Source organism: Terrapene carolina, unplaced genomic scaffold (genome assembly GCF_002925995.2).
Source record: "Terrapene carolina triunguis isolate 2854851 unplaced genomic scaffold, T_m_triunguis-2.0 Scaffold69, whole genome shotgun sequence".
NCBI lineage: Eukaryota > Metazoa > Chordata > Testudines > Emydidae > Terrapene > Terrapene triunguis.
This window is the reverse complement of record NW_020664420.1, coordinates 18964638-18988541: the sequence shown is the minus strand read 5'-3', so window position 1 is coordinate 18988541 and position 23904 is coordinate 18964638. Positions and strand designations below refer to the sequence as shown.

Sequence of the window (23904 nt, the reverse complement as noted above, 5' to 3'; positions counted from 1 at the left end):
CAAGTATGTCTGTCCAGAGCCTTGGGGAATAAACCATGCCTTTGATGAAGTTATATTTATATAGACCTAATACATCCACAAAATTGAAATTTACCAGTAATGAGGCATCAGTCTCTGTGTTTACATCCAAATAATCTAGCAATGCCTTTTGCAGCTGCTGGATTTCATCTTCTCCTCCTGAAACCTGTAATATGTAGCAAGATACATTCATAAGATATAATATCTCACAGTTGCAAATATGATCAAGAAATCATTATACACACATGCATATAAATTAATGTAATGTAAAAGCACACAATTAATTATGTTGACAATAATTCCAAACTATTTAGATAATTTTTATAAATAAATTATCAATAAAACTGCAACACGCAAACCAGATTATACATGAGGGACATTGTCCGGCTATGCCGGAATAAGGACAGGAGACATTGGATGCAGTTTAATTAGGCCACAGCTATTCTTAAATGTCAGAATACCTGGCAGATAAAAGTGTACAGTGTAGGTAATTCCATAATCATTTACATATATCTGGGAGTGGGGACTGTTGTCAGCCCTAACCCTTTACCTATCCTAGTCCCCAGCCAACCCAATGCTGGGACCTCACCCCCCATCTCCCTCAAACAAGAGTTATGGGGGACTATAAAGGAGGAGGAGTTGGCTCCCTGCCATACTAATCATAGGAGCACTGAACTCCCTCCACTCCCAGTTTCCACTTCTTTAAAGAATATCTCCTTTAAATCCTTCACCAAACCATTTTATCTGATCACCATATCCCTTCCCTACAGAGTACCTACACTGGACATCCACCCCATGCTTACATAATGAGTTGCAACATCAAAGCCTAACCTCCGTTTCATGTCCACCACCACAAAGCCCCTGTGAAGAAGGCAAGAAACCCCTACCTTGCCTTAGTCAATCTGGCAGAGAGGGGAAAAAATTCCTTCCCAGCCTCCTCCCCCCGGCCCTCAAAACAAATGAGTAGCACAATGCCCGCAGTGGATTATGACAAAACCTGGTATTTAACCTATTTCCATGGGTGAGAGGGTAGGGGCTGTTCCACCTGGTCCAGTTAAAAGAGGGTTTTTCCTGTACCAGTGTGGACCTAAATAGTCTCCCTTCTCTTCTGATCATTGGTCTGAAGTTGCTGCAGAAAATCACTTCACACACCTTTTCCGACAAGCCAGACAATGGCCACTATCGCTTAACAGAAACAACTGTAGAGCAGAATGTGATAGATAAAAATAAACTGCCTTCCAAAAATCTTACTGTGTTAATATTCAGTCTGTGATGTTGTTATGGCCCCTGTTATTGGGAAAAAATGCCAAAGGATTTAAATCCCACAGAACAGTCTGACACATAGACAAATCAAGAAACATTGTCTGTTGTGTTACAATATTAGACACTGGAACGGCAGGTTGCTTAGGTCACTAGGGCAAAAAGGCAGGAAAAAGAAGGGAGAAGTTGAGAGAAATAGTCTCATTAATTTTGACAAAGCAAGGTTATCTGTTAGTAACTGTTGTCCAAGGATGTAACATCTACACAAGCACCACTGATTTCATGTGCTCAGATATATCTAAAAAAAGCAGAGCTCATTGGGGCTGCACAAGAGTCCCTTCAATGATCTGAACATTGGCAGTGAACTTATAAAAGGAACTAAGAGAGGATACTCTGAAGAGTGGAGAGTTGGGTAGGAAAAGTGACTCTGCATAGGCATTTATAATAAAAGAATGGTTACTGTAAGAAACCTTTTTTCACCTTTTAGAACTATTTCTGTAGATCCACATTCTTAGAAGATTAGCATGATTTCAATTTAATTAATATTAGTCAAGATTTAGATTGAAAGCTCTTTGTGGCAGGACTCTTGTCTTTTTATTTATTCTGTGAAATGCCTAATAAAATGTGAGTGCTTAAAAGAATGAAAAAAACAAAGCACTAACTGCCCAAGAGGACAGTTGAAGAGATTGCAGAACTACTTGCCCAAAATGAGCATCAAATTGAAATGCTAAATCAAGAGAGCAGTGCTTTGTAAAAATAGGAATGAGCTTCAGGAGGCAAATGTACAAATGATTGGGATAAGAATGCCATTTGCAAAATGGAGATAATATTATATAAATCCTTTGTAAGTGCTTTAAGATCTATGGATGAGAAGCATTACATAACAGCCAGAGTGTAGCCCACAATTTATCAGGTACGTTACTAATTTATAACAGCTTTAAATGTAAATCTAATCTATTTAGAATGTCAGAATAGAATCCATTCTCTACTAGATCTAATTCTAAAAGCTATAAATAACCTACCTCTATTACTTTCTAAAGAGTTCTGTCTGAAGTAATAATGCAACACTATATGTAACATTGATATGTAGAGGGAGTTTCCCTCGTAGCATGTGTGTTTTAGAGGGGAAATGGAATATCAATGGTCTGATTCAAGTCAGTCAAACTAGCTTTGGTAAAAATTTTGGATAAGGACATAAAAATAACTTTTTCTTGTGAAATATTAAAAAATGAGGATTGCTGTCCTTGCCGATGTTATCGCAGCCAAAAGAGGCAGTTTTCAGAAATAAATGAGAGATGTAACACTCTCTCAAGGGTTCACAATGTGTCTACATAAGGAGAGGTTATTTACCTTGTACAGTAAATAGAGTTCTTCGAGGTGTCTCCCCCTATGGGTGCTCCACTTCAGGATGCATGTACGCCCATGCACTCTTGATCTGAGATTTTCATCAGCAGTGTCCACAGGTCCACATCTGTGCCACAGATATCCTCATGCTTCAGTGTGAGGTTACGTGGGGGCTGTGGACCTGCCACTATTCCAGTTTCTTCTCAACCATGAAAGTCTAGTGAGAAGACTCCGAGGCAGAGGGGAAGGAGGTCAGATAATGGAATACCCAGCGGGAAACACATCTTGAAGAACTCCTGTTCCTGCAGAAGGTTAAGTAACTTCTCCATCTTTTCAAGGAGCGTCCCATTGGGTGCTCTGCTTAAGGAGATGCTCAAGCAGGACCTCAATTACAGAGGAGGATGGCAAGGAGGCATATTCAGTATGGACCATAGAACAGCGTTACCGAAAGCTACGTCAGCTCTGGAAGCAGGCACCAGAGTGTACGGGTCAGAAAACACATGCATCAAAGACCAGACAGCACTAGCTCAAGCCTGACAATGCAGGCTGGGAGGCTCACTCTTGTGGGCTGCCCTGTAAGGGTATCTGTACACAGCCTGCAGCAGTGAGCCTCCCAGCCTGTGTTGACAAACTTGGACTAGTGTTCTAAAATAGCTGTGTAGAGAGCACTTTAAAGTCGTGGCGTGGGCTAGAACTCAGACTCTGAAGCTAAGGGGAGGGCCACAGTAAGATGCATCCTGCAACCCATTTGGACGGTCTTTGGGTGGAGTCCTTTAATACATTCCACAACAGAGATGAAAAATCTATGGGAAGCCCTGAAGGGGGTACATCCCAACACGTACATCCCAACACGTATAGGCTCAGTTTTTCTTTCAAGGAGTGAGCCTTGGGGTAAAACACTGGTACGTGAATCTCCTCATTAATATGGAACTCTGAAGAAACTTTTGGTGGGAAGTGACGGTGTGGATGTAGTATTACCTTGTTGCAATAGATCAATGCATACAATGGGTCAACCAGCAGGGCTCCCTAGTTCCCCATCTCTCTTGGTCAAGGTCACGGCTATGAAGAGTAGGAGGAATGAAGTCATGAGGGGAAAATGAAGGAGGGAACAGCTTCCCAAGCGCATGAAGGACTAAACTGAGCTCCCATTGTGGAGTGGGTTCTTCGACAGGAGGAAAAAGGTTGAATAGACCCTTAATAAATCTTGTAGTAGTCAGGTGTGTAAAGACTGAACACCCCTCAATAGGGGCTGAAAAGCTGAGAGGGTAGCCACATAAGCTGAGCATTAATCCTAAATTTAGTAGCTAATGAAGAATGTACATCAGATGAGACTCAAGAGGAGGTATAGATTGGTGACTGCACCAAAACTGAAAACTTTTCCACTTCTGTAGGAAGGTTTTCTTTATTGTAGGTTTTCCGCTATTGGGCAGTACTGTTTGTACCTCTGGAGAGCAATCTTATTCTATAGCAGAGAGCCATATAGCAGCTACATGCCTTGAGGTGAAGCACAAAGACGTTCCAGTGGGTTATGTATCCCGACTCTAGGGTGAGGAGATTCACTGTCAAGAAAAATTCAAGAGGCAGTTGCTGAGACAGGTGAACCAGCTCTCTGAACCATACCTGTCTCGGCCATGATGCTGCTATGAGGATGGCTACTAATTTCTTCCTGTTTCAATTTATTCGGGACTTTGAGTAATAATGGCATAAGCACATAGCAACCTGAAGTGCCAAGGAATGACATGGGCATCTCCCATTGAGTTGTGGCTGTGCCTTCCCCTCAAACAAAATCGTCTGCACTTTGTATTGGATGGTGTCACAAAGAGATCTATTTCTGGATGACCCCAGGTAAGAGACATCCTTTGGAACCTGCATTGTTCACTTCCCACACATGATTGATGGAGTATGCAACTGTGTTCTGTAGTCCTGGAAGATAAATCGCTGAGATCTGTATGTGGTGTGATACGTACCAGTTGCACAGTTTTACTGACTTGGCACATAAGAAGCAGGGTCCTGCTCCTCTTTGCCAATTGATATAATAAACAGATACAGTGTTGTCCAGCATTATTCTGATTGGGTTGCCTGTAATGTAGGGGAAGTAAGTCCTAGCAAGAGTAACGAACCTCTCTGAATTCGAATATGTTGATGTGGAGGTTTGCCTCTCGTGGGATCCATTTGCTTTGAGTCCTAAAACAGTGCACCTCAGCCTAGCAGGGAGGTTTCTATGATGATGATTCTTGTGGGAGGAGCCTGTGAGACTGGCACTCCCACACACACGTTTTTATGGATCTTTCCATCAATTTAGAGAATTAAGGACCCTATGAGGTATGGACACTCACTTGGATAGATTGTGCTTGGGGGTATAAGCAGTTCTCAGCCAAGCTTGAACCTGGGAGTATAATCTTGCTAAGGGTGTCAAAAATGTACAATTTGGCATGTGGCCCAGGAGTTGCAGGAAAGCCCTTGCTGTGATTTGTGGGAGCAAAACAGCGATAAGATGGGATGAGATGGTGGGAGAATGCAAAATATCCTCATCTGGAGAGGAGGAAGATTTATGGGAAGGTGGTATTTATTCGTCCACAGCTGGCTCTGGCTCCTCTGTAAGATCCACCTGTGGAGCAGGACCAGAGGATGCTTTGGTATCGGAGGGGGTGGTACCTGTGTAAGGATGTGATGTCTCCTGAGAACCGGACTGAGAGGGTGACTTTCTCCTTCTCTTATCCCATTTTTTGAGGGTCTGGATTATTTTAAAGGGTCCTCAGGAACTTTGCTTACCATCGAGCTCTCTGAGCAACCAAATCCAATGAGCAGGGGGTGACTTGGACCCACGCATCCAGCAGAAGGCTCCATCAACAGAAGCTTTAGTCTGTCTCGCCTCACTTTTTTAGATTTGCCTTTAAATCCTGAGCAGACCTTACAATTGGAGGTGATGAGACTCTCTCTCAGGCAGTGGACACAGCTTGAATGCCCATTGCTGTGGGGAAAAAGACCTGTGGCAGTTCTGGCAGGGTATGAAGCCCAGGGTCTTGGGGATAACCCATTACACGAGGCCCGAGGTCAAGACCCGAGAGAAAAAAAACAAAGGCCCAGATCAGGCAAATGTAAGAGGGGAAGGAGGAAACTCCCTAAGTTTTGTGCCCTCCTAAGCACAAAACTATGCTAAATTAATGAAAAAATGGAAAAAATATAAAAAGAAAAGAATTACTAAGAAAAAAAGATAAAAAAATAAACTGCCAGAAGATACAAACAGCAAGCTGCGTCGTTAGCTATAGCAGACACTGCAATGCTACATCTCAAGTCGCAGACAGCTGAGAAGGAACTGGAGCAGCAGAGAGTCTGCGTCCCCTTCTCCTCCTCCACATACACAGTCACACCAGAGCATGAGGACATCTACGACTCAGGCCCAGAGCTGCAGACACTGCTGATGAAAATATCTTATCAAGAGTGGACAGGCATGCATACATTCTGAAGTGGAATACCCATAGGGACAGCACGCAAAGAACTGAGTAGGTACTCAACTTAAGTTTCAAGGTATACACTTAATGAGATCCTTTCAAATAATTTTTTGTTCCTAGAATGACCAAAGCCTGATGAACCTCAAAATGGTATGGAGGTTATGTCAAAATAGATGCCTGATGGACCTTGAGGTCTAGACCTTTTCAAATAAATAAATACATATATATACACACACACATCCAAAAAATTGTGGAACTCATACAGATGTGGGTGACAGCCTTATTCAATATTCCTTAAAGAAGTAGTTTCCATTTCCAGGAATAACATTTTTTTGCTTTAAGTTTCCTGGCTGTAAGAGATTTCCCTTCTTAAGCACTCAATGTAGTTTACTAGGGTGCAACAATGCTATCTGCCATGTGAAAAGATTGGATCTGGATTCAGAACCCAGTGATGAAGCCAAGATAGAAGCCCAAACACCAGGAGTAGGAGGAAAAGTAGTTCCAATTACAAGCCCACGAGATCTGAGTAACAAGGATGTTGAGTCCAAATAAGAGCTGCTACAGTTACGCACACGATCTAGTCCCTAAGGAAATTCCTTGATAATGTCTGGAAGCAGAGGCAGGAAGGAATAAATATACAGTTTTGCCCCAGTTCAACAACAGAGAATCTAGCAGAGAACCCAAATCTGCTCTTGAGCAGGAAAGTGGTCACTTCACACCGTTTCTTGTAGCAAAGAGGTCTCCATCTTGTGAGAAGAGACTGAACCACCCATGTTGCTCTTGATGCCTGCAATATACCAGCATATCATTCTTTTTTCCTGCAAGATAAAGAGCAGTGTAGTGATTCTAGAGAAATACAACATTTCCAGAGAATTATCACTTGGCATAAATGTCTTAAGTAAGATGACCCTTGTTTACATAGTACACAGCTGTGGTATTGTCCATAATATGCTTTCTTGAAGAAATGCTTTTAGAGCCCAACATATTGCCCAGTGCAGTTTTATTTCCCATGAATTCCAATGACCAGGCAGAGGTGCACTAAGAGGAAAGAGAGGAGCACTGTGCCAAAGCGCAGATATCTACCTCTACCACTTCCTATGGAGATTGGGGAACTGAAAGAGACCCCTTTTAGAACATTCTTCTGTACTACCCAGTGCAGCATCCTTAGAATCTTTGCAGATATTGAGACAAGTTAACAAGTTCATCCTTCCTGGAAGAATAATTTGAGCTGAACCAGTGATGTAAAAGTATGATTTGATGTTTTGCACAGGGTGTGACGTAAACTGACAGTCATGAAACCCATAATCTCAAAACAGACTGAACACACTTTGGTCATTTAGTTGATAAATATTCTGAATCTCCATAAGTTTCTCGTCTAGTAGAAATACAGCTGCCACAGAAGAATCTGAAGTGGTTCCTATGAAAGTCATTCTCTGGTGGAGTTACAGCTAATTTCAGACTACTAATCCTTAAGATTGGGAGTGAAACTGGGATCAAATAAATTTGAAATGACCATTGAACTCCAGTTCTGACCATGCCTGTCCCAGCCAGTGACCAGGAAAAAACAGACATAAATCCTTAGGCATTTTAAATAGACAGCCTAAAACTAGGTATTGTGGAACACTCATGGCATAGTGGAGAGCCAAAAAAGGAACACCTTGTACTGAAAACTGTTGCCTCCCTCACAGAAATGGAAGCAATTCTGATGAGTAGCACTGACAGAACCTTGGGAGTACATGTCCTCTAAACAGAGCTCCAAACCAGTCCTGATGGCACAAATAAGTGTGACTGATGCCAGATTCATCATTTGGAAATTGAATCCACAGCTATACTAGTTTAGTTTTATCAAATGCGTATGAAAGTAGCTCTAACTAAACAAACAGATTTGCTCCTTTTGTGTGTTCAGACACATCTGCTGACTAATGGCTAAAATGATTTTTACTCCTCTTTAGAGAGCGCAGTGAGTTGGATTCTATTCCTTCATGTGGATCATCACCACACAGTGGAACAGAACTGTTCAGTAGTTTTAACCCAGTGAAGATAAGGGGTTGGCACAATAGCAACTGAGGCCCTAATATGACCTGCAGAATCCTTACTATTGAAAATCATGTGTGAGGTTGAAAGAATCCAGTCTTGATTCTCAAAATCCAGGATGAGTTTATAGGGCTGGTAGCTAGAAAACACATTTTTATTTATAATCTGAGTACATCTGATGAACTCTTAAAGAGTTAATAAAGATGGACTCCCCAAATGGCACTTTTACATAATGACTTTTCAGAGCAGAACAGCACTTCAGACATTTTTAATGTCTCCATCTGTATTGTTATCTAGGCACCAAATCATATGGATCTTATATATACCTGTTTTAAAATTCGAGCTATGGATCCTTGATCCATTTTGCTAGTGACCGCATCTTTCCTCAATCTTGCAGCTACAGTTCCAAGATAATCAAGTGATGCCACTCTCAAAGCCATCTCTGTAGACTTGTTACTGAATTGATGAACCTAACAAAAGCAGGATAAAATGTTATCTACTCATTACTGTACCTGCAGTGTTTTTCATAATATACTATTTGATCTTACTCAGAAATTCATCAACTAATAAACTGAATAAATTACATAATTTACAATGGCCACATATTTGTTTGAAGTGTTGCTGTAGATGTGTTAGTCCCAGGATAAGAGAGAGACAAGATAGTTGAGGTAATATATTTTATTGGACCAACTTCTGTTGATGGAAGATAAACGCTTTCAAGCTTCACAGGGCTCTTCTTTGGGAAAGAAAATCAGTGTGTCTGAGCTAAATACAAGTTGGGATAGATTATTAAGCATAAGGGGTTAACACATGTTGTGGCAGACAACTTAAAATGAAGTGGGCAATTGAGGATTAGCAAGCAGTTACAAATTGTTGTAATGAGCCATAGACCCAGTGTCTCGGCTGAGTCCATGCTTTTAAGTATCTAGCAGAGTTATGAATTTAAAGTTATTAAAGATATAATAATAAATTATATTACCTTACTACCTTGTCTCTCTAATAACCACATATATAATATTTTAACATTAATATCAAATTCATTTCCGTCACATGAGATTTTTTTTTTTTAAACGGTCCTTCTAATCAAACTAACTAGAGAGGATGCATCTTGTACAGTGAATTTGATTAGGAGTATTTTTTGCAGGGAGGGGCCCAGTGGCAAAGGAAATGAATTTTTATTTATATATATATATGAATGAATGAAATGTGTGCGTGTTAATATCATACTTATGTAATCTACCTGCCATATGTACACCAGTGAACTGCAAGCTACTATCTAGCTGGCTTAATCATGGCCATGATTATAAATTATTTGCGCTATTGCCCAGAAACAGGCCAGTACTACTTATCACAGTGACTTATGAATTTCAGACATTCTATATCAGCTAAAATGTTTAACATAGAGAATGCTATGATTCAAATAAATTAATGTGCTATACTTGCAAGGTGACTAAACTACTGAATAATATTTTTGTGCTATATGAGCAGCCTAGAGAAGCTATCATATATGAATATCTGCAGATGTTGGTGGGTTTTACTCAATATGAGTCTATGCAGCTATTGGGTGCTATGGACTGGAATTTTAATGTGAAAAATATCCCCCATAGAAGGATACAAGTGACCGCCACTGAGCAACATAGTCCATGGTGTCACTTTTTTTCAAATTACCTTTCAAATACAATAATTTTCCAAACTAAACTTCACTATCTGTATACTATTCAGTATATTATATAATATACTGATATACATCAGCAGAAAGTTCTTAAATGAAGCATGAACATTATATATTACAAACAAACATTTAAATATTAATAAAAGATTATGTCAAAATAAACAAGTTTTCATTATGATGAAAAGGAATCATCATCATGGCAAATCCCAAAGGGACATAGCTGGCTTGTAGACTGAGCAGCGCCCATATCAATATCAATCTCCAGCGAGGTCCTTCCACTGTCTGGCTGGCTGATCAGTCTCTGTCCATCATTGCCACTCTTATTATGGCAAAGCCAGAAAACTCATGTGGCATTAGATCTGATCATTCTACTATCAGCAGATCTTTACCTCGGGACAGCTTTTTGAGAAGATGGCTACATTTAATAAGAATGTGCAGCACTTTATATCACTATGATAAACTGGAAATACTGTGGTCTCTTACCAACAACCTTCCTAATAAGCTAAGTAACAGCTCAGCAGCAGGCCATTCTGGCTTGTTGACCGTGGAAAGAAGATCTTGAACAAAGTTCTCAAACAGTGGCCTATAATCCTCTTCTCCTTGTTTACTACCACATCTGTTTAAAGGAAAACAATGAAAATGTTATATAATAATGTACTAAAAAGGGTCAACTTTTTTTTTGTTATTTGTTCCAAAGTACAAAAACACGTGTATTTCTAAAACTAGATAGGCCTGAAATGTCAACAGAAAGAATCATCCTAATTTAGCTATGTTTTTCAGCAATACATCCTATAAAGAACAGAGAGTAAAAGTAGCTAAAATTTCATATTAAAAAGTAGGACAAATGAGGGTAGCCCTTTCAATACTCCACATTACAATGAAAGAGACCTAGGATTCATTCCCTGGTCCAGTCTATTATTTCTTTACCTAGCACTGGTTTCAACTACTGGAGACAGGTTTTTTAGTACTTTATGGGGGTATTATAACAATTTTACAGACTTTTCAGATATTGACTATAAATTCTACATGTGTGCTGACTCATCTCCCCTCCAAGGGTAAGAAAAAAGGCCTCAGTCTATTTTGGCGAATTTGGTACTCTGGCATCTAAAGTGAATGTATGTTGAATGGTTGAGATAAGCCTGAAGATCTTGCTTGTATCTGCAGGGTGAATACATTAGATATAATAGGGTTTCAATTCTGCATACAGAGAATAAATTAGGTTCCCTAGTTCATAGTGGAATAGTGCATTTAGGAGGTCTCAACTCAGTCTCTGGCCTTAATATAAATGGTGATATGAAGTCTTGGTATCGCTGGTCCATAAACAGCAGGTGCAGTGGAGAAAGATCAAATCAGAGCCTGGCATGTGATGATTTGGTAGTGTTTCAGAGGTATGTAGTTTAATAAAAAAAATTACGTTAATTTCTTTAAAACTAATTCTGTTTAGTTGTTATGGCAGTACAGTATGTAGGGATATTAAAGAAGGTACTAACAGTGATTCCCCCAAGAGACAGTGACCCCCTCATAATTTGGCCCCCACGCTTTAAAATCCAACAGTTTCACCAAGTACAAAAATCTCTTGGGTCTTCTGTTAAAACTTGTAAGCTACTGTCTGTAAAAACCATTGATTATATCTATCCTGTGAAAGATACTTTACTACTATGTAAGACTTACAAACAAGTTAACTGACTTTGTTCTTGAAGTAATTGATACAATGCAAACAAACACTATAAGCCGTTAAGTAACTTTCACTTCATTCAATGGCTCCTAGGACAGACCCCCCACCCTCTGTGATTAAAGGGCCGGGAGTCTCAAATGAATTAGCACACACTCTAAAAGTGGTGGAGACAGTAAATTAAAATATGGTTAAGGTATGGAATGTATGCTGATGAATGCTTGATATACATGGATGGTTAGGGAAGTGCCAGCATAGAAAGAAAGTATCCATCGGCTGAAGAATGTGTCAAGTGGATGACCAGAAAACCCCCGGAGGGTAAACTGGGATCCACCCCATCACCTGGAAGGATGAAAAACACAAACTTTGGACAGTGTGGAGCCACCAGGAATGTGCCACTTTGGACAGGAATGTGTGCCATCTGCTGATTGAGTCAGCAACAGCAGGATGAAACAGTTCCCATAGACTAACATAGGAATTAAATCCTATAAGAATGGACTCTCAAGACTGAGGACTTGGAGTCTCTGGTTCTGCTGCCAACATGAAAGGGCATCGGTGCATGCCCAACAGAGACCCAGCTCGTCCTTGTGCCCGGCTTTCCTGGCCAGTTAGCCGCCACAAGCTACGAACCCAAGCTGCAAACTCAAGCCACAGACTCAAGCAGGACTGGTAACTATGCAGCAGCTGCAAAACATCTGATGGATGTGTGTGAATGTGTGTGTGTGTGTGTGTATAGGTATTAGGTATAATGTGTGTGTATAAGGATTAAGATATTAGTTATTGGTCATAAATCAAATTGTTATCACAATAAATGTGGCATCTTTGCCTTATCCCTCTTAATAAGATCCTGCTGGTTTTTATTCTATTGGTATAACAAGTATACCTTAAAAACAATCTGTAAATCATATTTTTCTTTCATATTATTGGCGACTAATGCAACACCCTTGGTGAAAGCTGAAATTTTCCTCTTTGTATTATGTGATATAAGCTATTGCGTGTAGATTCTCACATGTGTAAACAGCTCCCTGCAGAATTTCTGTTGTATAAAAAGTTCTGTGCATAGAGCTACCTATCATGGAATTTTAAACTACTTGCAAGTTTCTTTAACTGGAGCTATCTGTCATATGAAAGTAACTAATTTTTCCAGATTTTCTGCAAAATTTATAAGCTTGAACTACACTTCAGATGCTTGCAATTTTGCAATTGCAGGTTGCAGACTTCACACATTTTACAAGATTTGTGAAGAAACCTTAGTGACTATCAAGACTTGCTGAACCTCTAAGGAGTTCAAAATTCATAGCTCCATGCAATAGTTCTCAGCGGGTCTTAATGAATAAAACAAATGTGACTTTTCTTTTTAAGACAGAACTTCACAAAAAAGTATTCATAAAATGAAAAATCTCTTTTTACAATGTCCTACATTTAAAAATACCATGTCCAACTCAAACTTCAATTTTCGCCACAAAAATTTCTATTGATTAAAATTTCAGAACTTTAAGGAGTGCCAAATTTGAGTCTATAACGGAGTTAAAATTGTAATTATGAACCACAAACATCAAAACACAACTAAAGAGTGTGATAACACTTACTTCTTAAGGAAAATGGAAAGGAAGTTTTGTGCTGTTCTCATGGCTGTTTCATATGAGTTAGTAATAAGGACATCTTGATCCACCTAAAAATAATAGCAAAATTCATTTGTTGAATGTACAATATATGAAAACATGACCCTCCAACCCAGCATTTTCAGTACATCATGTTATTATGCACGACACACACATTAACACTGCTCCATGGGCTGGACCAGTATCACAGAACAAGTACATATGCACACTCCTGCATTAAATAGTTTCATCTCTCTTTAAAGGGTCTTACTTTTTTGTTTGACTCCTCTTCTGAATTAGAATCCTTCTCCACTGATGGCAGGTGCACAACACACTGAATAAGCTGTAGAACCAGTGCAGTTACCATCTGAATATACATAGGCTCTCCATCAGTATCACTACTGTTTAACCTGTTGGAGAAAACAAACAGTATATCATTATAGTTAAGAGGGACAATACAAAGGACTTTTAACCCTTACTCCTACCTACCTACATTATTAAAACCTGATAAGACAAGTTCTCTGGGTTCTAAATGAGTACCTACAGCTGAAACTATTGTATCTTAATTAAAACTTAAACTCACTTGAAGTAGCAAGGAAAATTACCAGATAATGCTTACTGTTTAATCAAAGATTATTCCCTCTACTCTTCCCTCTTTTTATATGATACAGCATTTAAATTATAATGCTGAATATGTGACGTTAGCATTTCCTATGACAGAGGTCAAACACAGGATTATGACTTCAGGAGCAATTAGACATATTGGGTGAAAGAGAAAGCTCTTGTATAACACACAGCTGAATTGGCACAGCCACACAAGGGTAATTTAAACCTCTCTAAGATTTAGTGTTGTCTACATGGGGTAGTTTTTGCAGAACATATTTTTGCATATAATCTTAGGTGGAATAACTCTCACAAAATAGTGCACCCATGCAACCAGCTTTAACCTACTTCGGTTTGAATCAGTATGTCCACATGGCACTGAGTTTTTTCAAAATAAGCCCATGGTGCATTGTCCTGCTTCTGGGCTCTGTGCATTCTGGGATTATTGTCATGGTATATTGTGGGATACCTATCAGAAGCCACTGCAATTCTGAGACTTGGGGGTGAAACTAGCAAATTCCCATGATTCATCTGTCTTTTGCAATTTAGTGAAATTCTCAAATTACTGTCATGTGGGGAATACTGCTGTGAATGGTGATCTTGAGTCATAAATATGAAGAGGCTAATGCACTTGCATTTGTGGTCATGCAGCCAGATGACTTTTGAAGTCAGCTGCCAGACTGATTTGGATAGAAGAAAAAGATGAAATTGAGCAGCTACTAGAGGATTGACTTTTCCTGGAGCAGCTTCACCTGGTGGAGTACCATTTCTGGGCCAGGGAAACTAGCACTAACTGGTTGGAAAGGATAGTACTCCAAACCTAGGATGACAGCAGAATTTCTGGATGACAAAGGCTACTTTCTTAGTGATCTGTTCAGAGCTCATGCCAGAGTTCCAGCAGCAGCACACCACTGACACGTCTCTTCAGCATGGAGAAACATTTGACCATTGCCATTGGACGTCAGCAGTGGCAATCAGTCAGTGGCTAATCAGTTTGGTGCTGATAGATCAACCATCCGGACTGTTGTCATGGAAGCATGCTCTGCAATAAAGCTTGGCAATGCACAATTTATTCATAGATTTGCAGGGCTGGGGTTCCTAATTTGTACTGGGGCTATTGATGGGACCTCACATACCTATTCTTCCCCCCCTCCAGGACTCAGAGTTCATCAACAGAAAGGAATATTTCTCTGTGGTGCTCCATGGCCTGTCTGGTCACTGTGGAAGGTTCACCAATATCAATGTAGGGTGGCCTGGAAAGGTCAGTGGTGGCTCAGGCTAGCTTCCCAAGTCCAAGCCCACCCAGTCCCCCAGGTCTGAGTTCGAGTGACTAGACCAAGTTGCTATCCATATCATAATATGCACATTGCTTTTTTAGTGAGCTAACTTGAACAGAGCCAGTGCAAATCTCTCTACCCATGCTGGGAATCACACCTCCCAGCTGCAGTGGAGACATATGCTTACTGGACACTGGATAACAGAAAGGACCTCTAATTATATCCTGAGTGACAGCAGAACGTGCATTTGAAAGGCTGAGTGGGAGATGGAGGTGCTTTATAACAAGACTGGAAGCTGCTGAGCAATATCTGCCTTGTGTTATTATAACTGGTTTCTTTTGCACATCTGTGAGAGAAAGGAAAAGAGCCTCACTGATGAGTACAATAAAGAGGCACAGAGATTTTTGGAATGTTATAAACAGTCAGAGAGGCTGCATCTCCAAACTGCAGCAAATCATCAGGACCAAAGGGTGACGTATGCCTTGTGCTCCTACTTTAGGACTAGAAGTTTAAATGTTGACATGAAATATTATCATTAGATAAGGATTTCTTTAGTCTTTGTATAAGGATTTTATTAAATGCAAGATAATTATGCCTTTAAAGCTTTGTACAATAATTTCATGAGGAGGCTTTTATGAAGTTTCTGGCTGTTATGGGATGAACTCATCTGTAGTGCACCCCTTAGTTCCAGGACACAACACTCCAGGGTTTCTTCCACTCTAGGACTCCCTGTAGGCTGTCTGCCTTTGTGCGCTACTCAGCCCTCTGATTGATAAGTGGCTAGTTCAGATTCCTTCTGAGGTAACTAAAGTCACCAATGAATCAACCTATCTTCTGAGCCCTGTGCTCAACCCCTTCCTGAGTTCCATTGCCTTTCCTTTGCTCTGTTATCAAGCACTGCTCCACTGAGCTTACATCTTCCTAAAGACTCTAGCCTTCAGCAGTCTTTGGAACTTGGATCTTTCACAGGAGCCTGCCTGTCTGAACTCTCTCAGCCTATTTATAAACCTAGGTCTCTCAAGATATCTCCTGATCCTTCTTTAGTTTTGTCCTCTCTGGCTGACAAGTAACTACCTAATTACCACACAGATGAAGTGAATGTGACTAACTGGGCCTTTAACTCTTCCTAGTCCAAGATGGAGTTCTACCATCACACTAGCATAAGGTTAAATGGCTCCATATAGCCAGCTTCTGAAAAATTTCCTGCTTGAAACTGCTATTTGCATACCTTCACTTAGTCTCACTTATATTTCTAGCTAGGTACCTAACTACATATTTGTGTGTCTATTTGTTACTGTCCCTTTGAAAGTCACAAATAGTCAAAAACCAAGTACAGATATGTGCAACACAAGTAGAGGAAATGCAGATAATTACTATGGACCCAGACTGCTTGTCCTATAATTATTCCACTTTTGTTCCCACTGTAAAAGCTCTTTCAGGAACAGATACATCATATCTATAGAATTATTTGCTTGATCTCATTAAGAAATTAATGCAACTTGTGGAATTGTAGGTTTTTATAATTATCATTAAAAAACCATGTAAAATCTAAATCCCTACATTTATATACTGAAAATTATATTCTGTAGAAGTTAGCCATCTGTGTCAAACATTACCTGAAGTTTCTCAAACTTCTTTTGCTGGTTGGTAGTCTTGCAAGTGACGTGAAAATTTCCTCCAGAATCAACTGCCTATGTTTTTCATACCTCGAGAACACCTGTTAGCAGTTACAGGATTCAAATATATATATATGTGTGTAAAAAAATAATGGTTATGTTTTACAGAAAACCAAAATAGCATATTACCATTTTTTTCAAAACCAACAGCTTTCCATATTTGTATTCATTAAAATATTCACAACTTATTTTTTATATTTTCAAGTGACAGACAGGTATCTGAGTAACATACTGTTTTTTTCAATACATGGGGGCAGGCAGTTCAGCTTAGCTATTCTTTTGTTTAGACACACTTTGATTTTAAAAACATTGAACATATTGCCTCTGCAAAGGTTGAAGATATAGTATGAAACAAACTTGCTTCTTAAAGCTTTCTGAGAGGGTTTTTCTGTTTTCATAATATAACAGTCCTTAAAATTTTATTTTTCTGTGAATCACTTTGCAACACGGATTCCCCTCCACCCACATTTTCCAAAGAAAACCATTTCATATATACTTTTTATCTGGATAATTGCTGTTCCTAGCTCTGAATCTTATACCAATGCACAGCTCCAGAAACTATGGTGATTGGAAAAAAAAAAATCAAATAAACCTGGAAAATACATTAAGGAAAAGTATATTGCTACGGTTCCTTTGAGAAGAGGACAGGAGACTGTGAGGGGTTTTTTTAATAATATTATTAAAAACTAAAAAGTGTACCACTTAAGAAAAAAGCAGGGATAGAGCTTTGATTTTTATTCTGTGATCATATTATATGAGCATGCTTGATTGCTGAGAAAGCCAAAAGAGCTCCTGTACGATAGAAAGCACAGCTCTTAGGAAGTCAAACTGTGGTTTGTAACTAGCACAAAAATTAACTTTGCAGTATAGTCTAATTATTCTAATCTATATGAGTTAGAATTCATCTGTGTCCAAACTGTGACCATGGCTGTCAAAGAAATGGTGAAAAATATAGAGATGGAATATGTATTTTTATCTCATGACATGAATTTACTGTGGGTACAAGATTTTACAAGAAGGATCAGGTCATTAACCAGAAATGTGGGGGAAAAAATCCTAGTTTTCCAAGATTGCTATTCTATCTATGTAAAATTCAAGGTAACTCAAAAGCAAAGTGGTAGCCATCTTTAAATTTCTTTGCTTTTGCTAGTTTAAGTTAAGAGTATTAGGCTTATAAAATACATACTGAAAATAAAGTTATTTTATTAAAATACATTTATTTTTAATGGAAAATATTATTGATACTGTTCAGTCTAAATACAGACTCTACAACCTACAAAGTAAACTGCATGGAGGGTTGGCAAAGATAACTAAGGATTTGTTCACATCGGGACATACCGTGGAATAGGTAATCCAGTGGATTAAGATAAATCGCTAAAGGTGATATAGTGCAGAATACCAGAGTTCACATGGAGAGTTACTGTGAAAAACTATTGTGCTTTAAGTTCACACCCTATCTTATTTCACAATAGCTTCCCCGTGTAGACAAGCCCTATCGTCATTATGCTGGAGAAAGGGAAACAACAGAGAGCAAGGTCTGAAAAAAAATGGGTTTTCCAAGTTCATACAAACATTCACGTGATTTAATTTAAATCTAAAAAGTGGAAAAAAAAAAAAAAAAACAGCTATGCAAATAAAATTGGATGCATGATTTTTTCTGCTGGGTTGACCTTGCTTGAACTTTGTGTGTTTGGAATGAGGTAAGAGTCACAATCCAGCCAGAACTATAGTTTTAAGTCCAGTTCTATTCTGAAATATCACTACAAAAATGGTACATTTTTACTCAACAGATCTACATCTGTATATTCAGTTACTTCTGATTACATTAAAATATCAATATGCAATAGTGAGATGAAGATGTCATAGGTTTTTCTGTTGTAAATTCAAGGACAAAATAAAAAAAAGAGAAAAACAACATACAGGGTTTGGTGTGAACATAGTGTAGGAAGTTCTACTTATTTGGGATAATTCTCTTAAGAACTCTAAGTATAAAATTATTTGAATACAATAATTGGGGAGGGCAAAATTGTTTACAATCTTTTTAGTTATAATATTGTATATCTGAAGTATTCTTTTAATTATTTGGTTTTAGTGGGAATGTCCCATTGCCATAAACTAATCTACAAACCAAAGAGGATCAAGTAAATTAAATTATGTTCCTCCATCGTGATGTCAAAAATATACAATTGCAGAATAAAATGAGTTCAAAATTCAAATTCTTTACTAGAATGGAAAAAATGTGCACTGGTGGGGAGATGAAATGGATGAACTAATGTCTTTTTCCATGTGTATGTTTTAACTTTAAACAGCAATATCACTAAATCCTTAAGCTTGTTCATAGGTTAAAAAAGTACTCACTGCAGTCACTAGTTTGATGGCGCATAACTGGAGCTCACTGACATTTTCTACAAAAAAAGGTGTTATTCCCATTGAGGATATCTGTCAAAAGGAGGAAATGACAGTAAATACATATTCTTTCCACTAAAGTGATATGTAAGCTCTTTGCCATGACAGAGCATAATTAAATACATTCACTGCTTCACAGGTACATCTTGTTTGCTCTTTGTAAAATGATGTTACATTTTTAATCTTAATTTTATAATGAATCCACTAAAGACTTTCAGTCTAAATATTACATGTATCTTTCTCTGTTTAGATAACTCCTTTTTTAATAGTGTTATTAAATATTAAACTTTTTTTAAAATTACACATTTTAAGATCACTAGCAAGACAGTTAAAATAATAAAGTTACAATACTATGACTATAGAAGTCATTTTGAAAATTTCCTCATCCACTGAACTAGATTGTATTTGGTTTACATTTAATGTTATTGCCAAGGTAGTCAAACTTCAGAATTGCTTTGAAAAAAAAATTACACTCTCAAATGGAAATTCTTTTGATGAAACTTGCCTGAAGAATAGTTGTGTCAGTAAGGAGCTGAATCTCTAGCAATTCTGCCAAACTGCTAACAATGTCACATACTTTGTTATACAGCATCACTATGACCCTCTGCTTGTGGGTGGAACATTTGGCACGCTTTGCTTTTGAACTTAAAACACCTCCTAGAAAATAAAATAAAATGATGCCTTTCAATTACATTTGATCCAACATTAAGAACAAGACGATTTTCTCAACAACAACAACAAAAAGGACTCTATAATTTTTGTTAGCACAAAATGCTGATAGAAAAGTAATCTCTTTTTAACAGCACTAATTTGGAAAAACAAGATTTGTTATTGCAGACCATTTTTTAATAATTTTTGTGGATTGTTGGGCCAAGGTTTTCAATATGGTACTTACAGTTAGTTTCCTACATTCATATATTATTAGAGTTGGTTGGGAATTTTTGACCAGAATGAATTTCTTATAGAAAATTCCCTTTTCACAAAATTGAAATTTACCACACAAAAATTTGAATTTTACCAAAAAAATTTTATTTTTGCGGGCTGGAAAAATTGAAATGATGGCTCCTTGGCTGTCTGCCTTGAAGGGTTTTGTCAATTTCATTTTCTGAAGTGAAATTCATAAGAGCCTTTCGGGAGGACTGCCAAAACTGAATGCTCTCTCTTTCTGCCTCCTCAACTATAATATCGCTCTCCCCGCTATACCCCAGTTCCAGCTGCCAGAAAGGCAGAGAGCTGGGGCTCTCAATCCTCCCGCCGACCTAGTTCTGGGGAGGCAGAGAGCCAGGGCATTCAGCCTTACCACTTCTCCCGCAGCATAGGGGCCGGTGAGGCTGAGCACACCAGCTATCTTAAGCAAAGTAAGCTGTCACGGGATAAGAGGGAAGGTCCTCTCATGGATCAATAATTGGCTAAAAGGTAGGAAACAAAGGGTAGGAATAAATGGTCAGTTTTCAGAATGGAGAGAGGTAAATAGTGGTGTCCCCCAGGAGACTGTACTGGGACCACTATTATTCAACATATTCATAAATTATCTGGAAAAAGGGATAAACCGTGAGGTGGAAAATTTGAAGATAATTAAGTCTAAAGCAGACTGCAAAGAGTTACAAAGGGATCTCACAAAACTGGGTGACTGGGCAACAAAATGGCAGATGAAATTCAATGTTGATAAATGCAAAGCAATGCACATTGGAAAACATAATCCCAACTTCATATAAAATGAAGGGGTCTAAATTAGCTGCTACCAATCGAGAAAGAGATCTTGGAGTCATTGTGAATAGTTCTCTGAAAACATCCACTCAATGTGCAGTGGCAGTCAAAAAAGCAAACAGAATGCTGGGAATCATTAGGAAAGGGATAGATAAAAAGACAGAAAATATCATATTGCCTCTGTTTAAATCTATGGTACACCCACATCTTGAATATTGTGTGCAGATGTGGTTGCCTCATCTCAAAAAAGATATTCTGGAATTGGATAAGGTTCAGAAAAGGGCAACAAAAATTATTAGGGATATGGAACAACTTCCACGTGAGGAGAGATTAATAAGATTGAGATTTTTCAGTTTAGAAAAGAGATGACTAAGGGGGGATATGACAGAGGTCTATAAAGTCAGGACAGGTGTGGAGAAAGTAAATAAAGAAGTGTTATTTACTACTTCTCATAACACAAGAACTAGGGGCCATCAAATGAAATTAATAGGCAGCAGTTTTAAAACAGACAAAAGGAAGTATTTCTTCAACACACAGTCAACCTGTGGAACTCTTTGCCAGAGGATGTTGTGAAGGCCAAGACTATAACAGGGTTAAAAAAAGAACTAGATAAATTAATGGAGGATAGGTCCGTCAATGGCTATTAACCAGGATGGGCAGGGATGGCGTCCCTAGCCTCTGTTTGCCGGAAGCTGGGAATGGGCGACGGGATGGATCTCTTGATGATTACCTGTTCTGTTCATTCCCTCTGAAGCATCTGGCATTGGCCACTATCAGAAGACGGGATACTGGGCTAGGTGGACCTTTGGTCTGACCCACTATGGCCGTTCTTATGTTATCTATTTCTTTGGCTCCCAAAACTGTGGAGGAAGGTGTGGAGGCTGAGCAGCCAGGCTCTTTGCTTCATAGGAAGTTTAAGTGAGGGGTAGGGGATGAGGCAGATGGATAGGCTCAGTGCCCCAGCTCTCTGCCTCTCCAGTAGCACAGTTGGAAAGCTCTCCTGAAACAGCATTTTTCTTGAAATACATTCCCCTGAAAAATTTTTCATTTTTGACTTTTTGTCCCCGTTCAGGACAATTTTTTTTTTTTTTTTTCAAAAATGCAAAAAAAATGTGCACAAAGGGATTTCCATTTTCTGGCCACCTCTTATATCATGTACTTCAACAAACAGTTGGATTTCAAAAGTACTGACCATTAAGTGGCTCCTGATAATTGAAATAAATGGAAGCTGCTGGGTATTCAGGGACCATGAACACCAGACCACTTATTTAGGCACATAATATATGAATGTAAAAGTCTCATTTAAGGCACCAACTTCTAGTTAGTTAGGTCTTGCCACTGAAGTATGTATGGATCTTTCATGTCACACACTGTTTGGTTCAGAGGAGGATGGGTTTCATTTCCCCTGTCATTTTGGGCTACAATTTACCATTGTAAATGGCTTTTTTGTCAAAATCATATGAAGCATTCAGTCATCCTTCTTTATTTAGAGGACACTGGAAATGGGTGTCTCAAGATTAAGTCTTGAATGTAGTGAATTGCATAACAGTGTCAAGGGATGTCAAGTTGTTTGCACATCACACTTAACAGAACTGGTCACATTTAAAATCATATGCAGCACATTATCTTACATGCAATCTCATTTATTTATTAACATACTAACCACCATGAGGATCCACTCTGTAGACAGGATCATACTGAGGATAAAGGGTATTCTGCAAATGAAATTTAGTGTACTGAATAACTCTTTCTATTACATCCTCAATATACACAGCTTTAGGCATATTGGGTGATGTCATAATGTTGATAGCGGTAAGACAGGCATCTGCAGACTTTGTGACTCTCTCCATAATCAGATCTCTCCACAATCTTTCCTCATCTTCAGTGTCATTATTCTACAAGGAAAAACAGAAAGTTATATACATTTTCTAAAAAATGTGCATTAAGACAAAATTAATTCTGAGTTTTCAAAAATACATATTATATTTCTGTATATTACAGGTTATCCCTGCTGAATAATATATACTGCAAAAGAAGATTATTTTATAAATATATATACTAAAATATTATATGACATTTATAATCCTATAAATGTAAAATGTATTTTGTTAACTGGCAAGTAGAAATTTTTTTGACAATATCTCCCTAAACCAGAATGAGATATTAAGGACATGTAATCACCTAGAGGCACACAGAAAATGTTAATTACCCATTAAAATATAACCTAACAGGAAATTTCTACATTCATCAATAAAGTCTAAATTACTTCAAGCAAAATTTCTATTAATTGATCTAATAATTCTTTATTATTTTAGATGTACAGTACAATGTTGTGTTTTGTGAGGATGAATACATTAAAGACAATGAGGCACTTTGAGATTGACTGATGAAAACTGCTGTATCAAATCTAGGTGTTATTTTTATATCCCCTGTGATTAGGCTCAACAGAATCTGATTTTTTTTTAAATCATTTGATAATATCAATGTTTATTTTTAAGCATATTTTTCCATTTTTATTGATTTAAATGTTCACAATTGTGCAAAATTATGGATTTTAAGCATTTTTTTTACTTTTAGCTATATAAATTTTCATAGTTGCAGGAAATTATGTGTGTTGTCAGACAATTATTATTTAATGACAGTAGACACAGATTCAGAAAGTTAAAGCTTAATAATCATTAAAACACAAACCATCAACATCACCTGTCAAAATATACTAAGTAAATATCCTTAAGTCAAATTCTCATAAATTCAGCATTGTTCTTATTGTCTGTAAATGTCAATTTCCACTGAAGGAAATACTTTTTCATTAGTTTGTGTCTGTGCAGTGAAATCTGTTTACCAACATTTAATAATAAAAAGCTAATCCTTCCAAGCCTACCTATCCTTGCTACTTTGACCAGTTTCACTTTCTACCATTATATGTAACTCTAGTGCAGAAAGACTTTTATAAACCATGTGGAAATCACGAGGATTTTCCTGATCCCTTTTTTCTTTCCATGCTCCCTAAAGTCTCAAGATTCCCCTTATCAGTCATCATCATTGTGTTGAGGACTTGACTCATCAATAACTATGCCTCAAAAAACAGACAAAGGAATTGCTAAAGAATCATGAGAGAAACCTTCTCTTTCCCAGAGGTTGAAAGTACAGTCTATGCAGCTCTTCTATCAACTACCAACTCA

General features: G+C 38.2%; 1 protein-coding gene across 4 annotated transcripts in view; it reads right to left on the bottom strand.

Moving 5' to 3' along the window:
• NIPBL (NIPBL cohesin loading factor) overlaps nucleotides 1–23904 on the bottom strand; it is a 144737-nt gene that overhangs the window by 52518 nt on the left and 68315 nt on the right. For 3 of the 4 annotated variants that reach the window (XM_026649056.2, XM_026649054.2, XM_026649055.2), the window contains 10 exons: nucleotides 22386–22617; nucleotides 19521–19672; nucleotides 18968–19048; nucleotides 16550–16650; nucleotides 13325–13463; nucleotides 13042–13124; nucleotides 10264–10396; nucleotides 8435–8578; nucleotides 6794–6892; nucleotides 95–184 (listed from right to left, as the gene is read on the bottom strand). In XM_026649056.2, the coding sequence (XP_026504841.1) occupies nucleotides 95–184; nucleotides 6794–6892; nucleotides 8435–8578; nucleotides 10264–10396; nucleotides 13042–13124; nucleotides 13325–13463; nucleotides 16550–16650; nucleotides 18968–19048; nucleotides 19521–19672; nucleotides 22386–22617 (1254 nt within the window). The remainder of the gene's footprint in view (nucleotides 1–94; nucleotides 185–6793; nucleotides 6893–8434; nucleotides 8579–10263; nucleotides 10397–13041; nucleotides 13125–13324; nucleotides 13464–16549; nucleotides 16651–18967; nucleotides 19049–19520; nucleotides 19673–22385; nucleotides 22618–23904) is intronic. The other variant, XM_026649053.2, reaches the window with a different exon arrangement.